The sequence below is a fragment of the Mastacembelus armatus genome, chromosome 13 (genome assembly GCF_900324485.2).
Source record: "Mastacembelus armatus chromosome 13, fMasArm1.2, whole genome shotgun sequence".
In the NCBI taxonomy this organism is placed as follows: Eukaryota; Metazoa; Chordata; class Actinopteri; order Synbranchiformes; family Mastacembelidae; genus Mastacembelus; species Mastacembelus armatus.
The window spans coordinates 1,494,329-1,502,623 of NC_046645.1; the positions used below are offsets into that span (position 1 = coordinate 1,494,329).

At 37.6% G+C, this 8,295-nt stretch overlaps 2 protein-coding genes across 5 annotated transcripts; one reads left to right on the plus strand and one right to left on the minus strand.

The window, feature by feature from the left end:
• Positions 1-1,540: 1,540 nt before the first annotated feature.
• Positions 1,541-4,960, minus strand: get1 (guided entry of tail-anchored proteins factor 1). Of its 3 annotated transcripts, none has more exons than XM_026299155.2 (5): positions 4,810-4,960; positions 2,944-3,109; positions 2,384-2,451; positions 2,025-2,139; positions 1,541-1,885 (listed from the first exon to the last, which is right to left on the minus strand). In XM_026299155.2, exons 2-5 carry the CDS (start codon positions 3,098-3,100, stop codon positions 1,812-1,814), a joined length of 414 nt encoding a protein of 137 aa, XP_026154940.1. In that variant the 5' UTR covers positions 3,101-3,109; positions 4,810-4,960; the 3' UTR covers positions 1,541-1,811. The 3 variants fall into 3 exon arrangements, with proteins under 3 accessions (XP_026154940.1, XP_026154939.1, XP_026154941.1); XM_026299154.1 differs by lacking the exon at positions 4,810-4,960 and adding an exon at positions 3,605-3,726; XM_026299156.2 differs by lacking the exon at positions 4,810-4,960 and adding an exon at positions 3,396-3,524.
• LOC113125603 (non-histone chromosomal protein HMG-14A-like) lies at positions 3,683-7,216 on the plus strand. 2 transcript variants are annotated; one of them, XM_026299158.2, is made up of 6 exons: positions 3,683-3,856; positions 5,425-5,454; positions 5,949-5,978; positions 6,112-6,150; positions 6,284-6,403; positions 6,489-7,216. In XM_026299158.2, exons 1-6 carry the CDS (start codon positions 3,815-3,817, stop codon positions 6,552-6,554), a joined length of 327 nt encoding a protein of 108 aa, XP_026154943.1. In that variant the 5' UTR covers positions 3,683-3,814; the 3' UTR covers positions 6,555-7,216. The 2 variants fall into 2 exon arrangements, with proteins under 2 accessions (XP_026154943.1, XP_026154944.1); XM_026299159.1 differs by lacking the exon at positions 3,683-3,856 and adding an exon at positions 4,187-4,425.
• The last annotated feature ends 1,079 nt before the right edge of the window (positions 7,217-8,295 follow it).

Here is an 8,295-nt window from a genome sequence, read left to right on the forward strand (position 1 = left end):
GCGCACATGTCAACTAAAGCCACTGATGAGAGAATTGGGTTAAGATGTGCAGATCATTATTTTCCACAGAAGATGGCCATTAATTAGCAGAAACCAAGGGCTCTGGGCTTGTGTTTCAATGATCCTACAAAAACTAAACATTATAATTTGATCTTAATGCTTCAAGTGTTTTGTAGGCATATATTTTAAAATATCTTAGAACTTTTAATGATATCCCAAATGAAGTGTTACATGGTTACTTTAGTTGGCTAATAAAAGACAGCAATAAATAGCTGGTGTTGTTTTTCCCCATTAGCCTAAAGAACAGAGAGGCAGAACTGGACATGCACAATATTTACTCCCACAGATTCTTAAAAGGAACAAGCAGACAGAGTACTACTCCAAATTTGGCCAATTTCAAATTGTCACTTTTGTCTGATTGTAAAGGCAGTAAAAGTAAGATGCTTCAAACAGATGGATTATCCTTGCACTCCACTCAAGCCACAAGACTTTTGGAGTTAGAATATTTGGAGACTGAGGAGATACTGGAACAGGAAAGCTTTGTGAATTTGGTATGTGACTGAAATGCATACAGGGTTTTCTTTAAGGTTTTTAAAATCTATTTTACTTATTTATCCACATTTACTACAATTGTTGATGTATGTTGAATGGATTTGAGGCAATAAGACATTGGAAGATATTTCTTCCTGAGGTTTTTTCAAATCTATATTTTGCCCTGTATGAGTTTGATTCATAATTCAAACAATTTAAGATGTCATTCTTATGCCAGAAAGCCTCTGTAAATGAGACAGGCTGAGGTTTCTACAAAGGTCAGAAGACAGCCATCAAGATACTAAGACATTTGAGCACTTACATAATGTCACCCAGACATTATAACACCACCAAACACCTTTGTTTAAAATAAAAAAGTCAAAACAAATGTTTCCATATATATAGATGTGCAGAACAGTTGTTTAGTAGAGAGCCCAGAGCATCAGACTGAGGGAGACTGCACAGAAGAAAATGAGACATCAGTTGTCCCACAGGTGTTAGATGAGGAACAGGAAACAGGGGAACATGAAAGCAAGGTGTCCTACATTTCAGAACAGTCTCTGAATACAACTGAACCCAAGAAAAAAAAAAAAGAATACAAGCTCCCTAAAATCAAACACAGCTACACCTTCAAACAAACTATTGAGAACCTGCACAGTGGAAAACCTGCCTATAGCAGTGTGGACCTGAGTCCCTGTAAAAACACCATCAAACCTATAAAGGTGGAAACCCTGAGCAGTGACATTTGTGATCTTTCTATTGTAAACCAGTTGGGAAATAGAGGACTAGTAGAGTAGGCAACCCTCAGTGGGAGTAAAAGACAGAAAGCTCAGACTATGAATGTTTGGTCCATCTGAGGTCACTGAAACGGTAAATTATATACATATATATTAATTATATACATAATATAATACAATTATATACATATATTAGAGCAAAATGTGCTTACCTACTTTGTTATAATCCATTACAATTTTACTTTAAGAAAACTAGATTAATGTAAATACAATTGTTTCTTTTGCCATCTTTTATTTAAAAGGCATTTCAAAATAATTACATTCTTAAATAACAGAGCTAAAACAATTGTCACAAAATCAAATCATAACAAAATTGTTACTGTATATTTCAATATGTGACAGGCTATAACAAAATGCATTGTATTTTTACATGTTGACTGGGGGCAGATGACAGAAAACAACAGCTTTCATCAATGTTGAGCAATGAGCTAGAAAAACAATAAGTTTAACATTTGTGATAACAGGATCAAGCGTCTTAAACGACTAGCTGACAGCATGGAGACCCAATGTCACTACTTTGTTGCAAACCACCAACCAGCATGTAATCCCCACTCCACCTGAAAGAAAACAACAGCACAGACATGGAGTTGAAACCCAGTTAGTGTGTTTCTATGAAAAGCCTATTATATATTTGTATCTACATTTTAGTTTTTTATTTAAAAAAATAAAAATAAAAATAAAATAAAACTGGATTACCTGCAACTCCTGTTGGGAAGGCCACAAGGCGCTCCACAGGAGCAATCCATCTACTGGGGACCACGGTCACTGGATCCGAGTAATATTTCCATATCAAAGAGATCATCAGAGCAGCCTAAAAATAACAGAAAGCATGTGTTCATAAATAAGTATTTTAATAGCTCATCATGCTGCAGTGTCAACTCTAACATGAATTCCAAATGGTCTGAATAATGGTACTTAAAAACCACTGACTGTAGATTCTGTATCAAGCATTAGTCCATGTTTATATCAATGGTACTGAAACTGTGAGGGTCTCATTCTTACACTAGAACCTACAACTAAATGCATTTGTGCTTCTACTGACAATTGCTACATACCTGCAGTATATAAAAGGCAATGTTCACAACCCATTTCATTTTGGCCTGTTGGGCAGTTCTTGACTTCACTGAAAAAGTAAATATGCAACTGTTAGACTCAATACACTATCTAATAATATCTGACAAAGATTGTGAGGTTTAAAACTAAAAGCACTTTTTATTGTACATTCCAAATTATTATTTTTTAATCATTTTTGAAAAACAGCACAGTTCCACTATGGGTCAGCTGTTTAGGGATCATGAGCACAGCAGAAACTAGAGGAAAATAGTGTTTGGTTGAAACATTGATTGAAATTCTATGGAGTACGACAGGGTTTATACAGCTTGGTGGGAGATACCAGCATGGAAACAATCTGAAGCAGTCGTTGCTGTACTGTACATTAATGTCACATAGGAATAATGCACAAAATAACCGTGAAGGTGTGGAAGACACAGTATGTACCCTCTAAAGTTAAAGCCATTCCCTAAGAACATCCGTGTAATAAACACCCATGTTCATTTTTTAATTAAAAATGTAACAATGCCTATATTCTGTCAGTCAAAGAACTTTTGTCTCTCACCATGTGTCTTCAGCTTGTCTGTCATCTTGTTGATTTTGCGCTCCAGCCTGGCATATCGAGCAAACTCATCCATCATGCTGATTGAGGACTGCTCCTTCTTCATCTCCTGTATTTCAGCTCTCATCTCACTCTCCTGCTCCGCGTCTTTCTGCACCATCTTTGACAGCTTGAAAGAATAAAACACACCGGTTTTGAAATAGCAAAGAGGCATTCTCTCACTGTACAGTAGGCTAACGTTGCTGTTTATGAACGCATCAATACTAAAGCGACAGACAATAGAAGCGTCAATTATTAATGTCCCAGGGTTTTAGTCCACAGATTTTTAAGGTAACGTTGTTTTTAGCACTAGCGCTAACTCCTTTACACCGCACACAACTGTCTAACATTGCTGTGGGCCTCTTCTAGTTAAAATGCCTCAGCACAAAAGGTCAAAGTACATGTGTTTCACCTACACAGAGATCCTGAATAAACCCCACCCTGTGGTTGTAGCAGAGCAACCACCTGACTTCGAGCTAAGGCTAACTAGCTAGCTAGCCGTATAGCATTATTCATTAGCCGCACACTGAGCTAACGCCGAGCTAGTCAACAATGAATCGAGGCGGCCGTGATACGAATGTACAACCTGTACCCAGAGGCCAGACGCGGTGTGTATTATACTTACGAAAGAGGATATGCTCGGGAGAAGTGTTTTCATGAGATTGCACAGAAAAACGGACCCCAACACAAGGAACCAGGCAAAGCCAGCCGCCATGTTTTTTCCCCTCCAGGCAGCCTCCTTGTTGCAGCGGTGGAGCTACGAGACAGTCTAGTTACCTAATAATCAGGATTAATTCAGTTTATATTGTTAGATTGTATAAAACACATCATCTTAATGTTACCTAATATTATTAAAAACCACACAAGTATGATTCTGGTAAGTTTTTAAACCAAGATAACACCTAAACCCTTCATATGCTCTTTAAATATCTATTCTGTTTATGCATTACTCATATTTAGCATCATATTTTTGCTGTTTTTTGTTTTGTTTTGTTTGTTGTTTTTTTTTTTCAAATCTCTGCACACACCCTGTGATTAAAAAGTGAGCGGTAGCTGGTCTCACTGATTGGCAAACAATCCTGCCCACACAGGTAAAATGTTATGGTTCAAAAATGTGCTGCCTCAACCTCAAAGCCAATCACTGCAAACACGGGGCGGGGATTGGCTCCTCCTGGTTAGTTGGTAGGATAAGAGATAAACTATACCGAGAGAGGGAACCAATCCGCTTTGAGCTGGTTCTGTTACTGGTCAGGCGTTTATGTTAAGTTACATATTCCTGTGGAGGTGTAGGCTGAGGTGTAAGGCTGACTCATTGCTTTTTTAGTTTGAACGGTAAAAAAACAAAACAACACACACACCAACTAAAAAAAAAAAACAAACAAAAAAAAAAAAGCTTGTGTTGTTCTTCTACCGCTGCTGCGCTGAGACACGATGGGAAGGAAAAAAGTAAGTAAAACGTTGCGGGTTGTCAGTGTAAACAGCGAGATAAGGCTGTTTAAAAGCATGATCCGCGTTTCTATTTTCGACGCAGTGTGTGTGTGTGTGTGTGTTTGAGATGGTCCAAATATCCATGTGCGATACAGGGAAGTGGCGCCTTTTTTTTTTTTTTTACTTAGTTCGGCGCAACACGCGTTTTCATCGGACAAGTTGGCGAATTGTTTAGTCTCCTCTAACTAATGCGACTATTATATAACTAGTCGTGGTCTAACAACGGTTAGTCTTCGTTGTGTGCTGAGATCAAAGACAGGGGTGTAACCGCCGTCGATGTACAGGTTGCCATTTCAAGGAAATTGTTTAAATTCATGCGTAATTGCCCGGGTATGTTTTTACCTGGTCTGTGCCCGTTTACTGTTCGGGCATCTTGAGGCTCGTAAGATTAAGATGCGTGGAGCACTTAGAAGAGTATTTTCAACTCGTAGGCGATGAGATTTTGACCTCTGCGCGTAATGTGCGCGTCACCCTTGAGGTGTAGTCTTTAAGAGCGTCATGGCAGCTCAGAAGACAGCGACGCATCTGGACGTTTAAATCAAGCCCGTGTAAGCACGTTTTGTGAGATTTATCCACGTTTGGAACATAAAGCCAATTTACTGTATTGCATGGAAATGCTTGTTGGAAGGTAGAGGGACCAGCAGTCGTTCAATGCACATAATTTTGCCCCCATGGAGAATGAATAAAGTATCTATCTGTCCATGCTTAGTGAACGCAACAGTTCTGTCTATTGAGGTGATGCGCAGGAGTCCTTCATGGACCTAAACTAGAGTTGGACCTTTTTAATCAAACCAGAAGCGTGTCAGACTCCCCTCCCCACTTTTGATTGCATAATTTCTTTGTGACTTAAGGGGAGGGAGAGGTGCCCATCCCCCCCCTTTGCATTACACACCCACTGTAGCTCAGTCATGAATGGTGGTTGTTCCTGGCTTGTTAATGTCTTTCTGTCTTTAACAGGCTACTGGTGATGCAGATGCAAGTGCAGAGGTTAGTATTCGTGTCTTAAAACTCAGATTATCTCTGACTGTATGCCAAGACAAAGAACGGTTGTTCATTAGTAAAATGCAGTTTACATAATGCAGTGCTGTTTTAATCATGCAAGAGAGGAAGAGAGGTTCTAAGGATGATGGTCAGTCTCTCATGTTATGATCCAATCACTCTGTTGGGGTTGAGGAACTTGCACATCCTCTAGGGGGTGCTGGTTAATTTGCAGTCCTTATTGGTCACTGGTACTTTTGCACTTTAAATTGTTTGTTGTGATTTTGAGTTAAGAATCTTACTGTATGTGGCATACTTCTTTTGTTTTATATTTAACAAGACTACAATTCATTTTCAGTCCAGAGTAAAAGCATTGCATTTTGCAGCGTTTCACCCACCTAGTAAGACAGTACAAAATACAATGATACAGGAAAAGTGAATGAGTGTACCAAGAACCTCTGTTCTTTCAAACGACTAAAGTAACACCTTATTCTGTTCTTCAGCCCCGGAGAAAGTCTCAGAGGTTGTCAGAGGTAAGTTGTACCAAGCCTAGAATCAAAGGGGCCTTTTTAAAATTAGTACACATTGGACTATTACTATACATGTTTTTTTGGGTGGGGGGGGTGTTTTAAATTACACATTGCATATTTTTTTTCTGTGTTACAGAAAGAGACGCAACCAAAACCACAGCCAGAGAAGACAACGGTAAAAGAGTTTTTGCCAGTGCATGTATCAACTGATTTTTTATTTATTTTTTTTTTTTTTGTGTGTGTGTGTGTGTTTTGCACACATTTGACAGTGCATTTTATGCTGCCTGCTTTGCTTTGAAAAATGTTAGGCTCCTCCGAAAAACAAAAAGGTGAAGGAGGCAGCAAAAGCCAAGCCAGAGGAGAAGAAAGAAGAACCTCAGGCAGAGAAAGAGGCTCCTGCAGAGAACGGGGAGACCAAAGCTGACGAGGTATCATAAGTTTGACTCTTTATGTATAAAGTTTGTATTATATCGATGGAACAAAATGATTAAGCATGTTTTCTCTGTCCTGCAGGAGACTGTAGCAGCAAAGGAGGCAGATAAAAAGGAGGCCAAGACTGAAGATAAAGCAGCAGAGTAGTAGTAACACCCCTAAACTCACTTGCCAGTGCTCCCTGTATCTCCTTGTAAAATCCAGAAAATATTTTATCTACTATTTTCTTAAGTCTGTGATGTTTTTAGGGATGTAATTGCAGCAAAGCTTTTTTTTTTTTTTTTAATTACAAATTCCATGCAATTTCATGGCTTCTGTGAAGGGAAAGTTTTTGGTCTTTTTTTTTAATGTCATTCTGGCTTCTTATTTTTCTTTTAGATTGTAGTTTCTGTATGGCATGTAGTCATACCTGTATCGGGAATTTGGTGTTTAATCCTGGGAGTGTTTAATTGTGTCATTCCTGAGGCATGTTGAGGGATTTTGTAACCTGTTGTGTTTTGGAATTTGGGAAGGAAAAAAAAAAACATACAATATGTTTGTATTATTATTTCTTCGAGTTATAGTTACATTCAATTATCTCAGTCATGCTCAACAGAATTCATTACAAAGTTAATTATGCTTGGTGTGCTTTATCCTTTTAGGGTAACTATTGTCACTTGAGTCAACAATATGTACATACCACTAATTTGTGGATATATCCATGGTGGTTTGGGGATTTCTCTACCAAATGTACAGTTTCCTTTTTTAAATATGTTTTCTTTAAGAATGGTATAAAATTCCTATTAAAGTGGGGATTTCTTTTAAGAGTTTATTGCATTCGTGTACAGTGATTAATCTGAAGTGAATTATTGTCACTTTTTAAGCTTTAAGTGCCAGGCTGTCCAAATAATGAAAAGAAAAGATGATGCCTGGTTATGTACCCGTTAGTTTAGTTTTATATACAATTCAAATGCAGTTTTATTGGTATGTAAAACTAAAACGTGTCTTTGTTTCAACAATTTAAAATAGCGGCTGTTTTAAGCTGAATATCAGAATACATTATTGATAAAGTATCTAAAATCAGATGCTACATGCATATTACTATGTGTAAAATTTTTGTAAAGAATAGTTAGGTAAAACTAAATTGATAGCGTCATCATACCTCTGACTGAAAATCTGTCACTTTAGTCTTGTACAGCAGTGGAACCAGAATACTGTACGTGTTACACTATTTAAAAAAAACAACTGCTGGCCCCTTGTCATCCCCTGGATTTTTTGTTCAGTGTGTTTCCATATGGTCCCAGGTTTGCCGTGTGCTATTTTTATTAAATTTAAAATGAATTCATTTAAGAATGTGTCATCTCCTGAACCCTGTTTTGGGGGTTCAGTAATTAAGGAGCCTGTTAACCAAACCTGGTCTGTCAGCAAAAATAGCTACCACTTGATGTAATTTATGTAAAAATGTGAACAGAATTTTTCATACATTTCCTGTTGATAACTGGAAACAACAGTAAGTAGTATCTTGTAACACCTAATGCGTATTGAAGAATATGGGAGAATAATGAAAGTAACATCAATTTAAATGAAACAGCAGCTTTAGCTCATTTGACATAGGGTTCAATTCAACCTTAAATTAGACAAGTCACTGTAATTGGGTATGGATTCCAGTTGTCTTTGTCACTTAGAGTAATTGCATATATAGGTGTGTGTGGGGGTTATAAATTAAATCGTAGAACACTTTTAAAAATAACTTCATTCTTAATATTGTTTACACTGCATCTGTAAAACGCTGAATAATCCTGAAAAACTCGTCCTTGCTTAACTTCTGACCCCTCAAGTTATAAACAAAAACTACTGTCACACTGACGAGTACTACAAACAGAATGAGGTCAGCTATACTTTAACTAAT

What these genes read in the sequence shown, in the direction of transcription:
- get1 (XM_026299154.1), bottom strand. Translation starts at nt 3,694, where the DNA reads ATGGCGGCTGGCTTTGCCTGGTTCCTTGTGTTGGGGTCCGTTTTTCTG. An exon ending in TCCCGAGCATATCCTCTTTC is followed by an intron (nt 3,110 to 3,604) that starts GTAAGTATAATA and finishes TATTCTTTCAAG; the next exon opens with CTGTCAAAGATGGTGCAGAA. An exon ending in CTTCCCAACAGGAGTTGCAG is followed by an intron (nt 1,886 to 2,024) that starts GTAATCCAGTTT and finishes GTTTTCTTTCAG; the next exon opens with GTGGAGTGGGGATTACATGC.
- LOC113125603 (XM_026299158.2), top strand. Translation starts at nt 3,815, where the DNA reads ATGTTACCTAATATTATTAAAAACCACACAAGTATGATTCTG. An exon ending in CACAGCCAGAGAAGACAACG is followed by an intron (nt 6,151 to 6,283) that starts GTAAAAGAGTTT and finishes GAAAAATGTTAG; the next exon opens with GCTCCTCCGAAAAACAAAAA. An exon ending in GGGAGACCAAAGCTGACGAG is followed by an intron (nt 6,404 to 6,488) that starts GTATCATAAGTT and finishes TCTGTCCTGCAG; the next exon opens with GAGACTGTAGCAGCAAAGGA.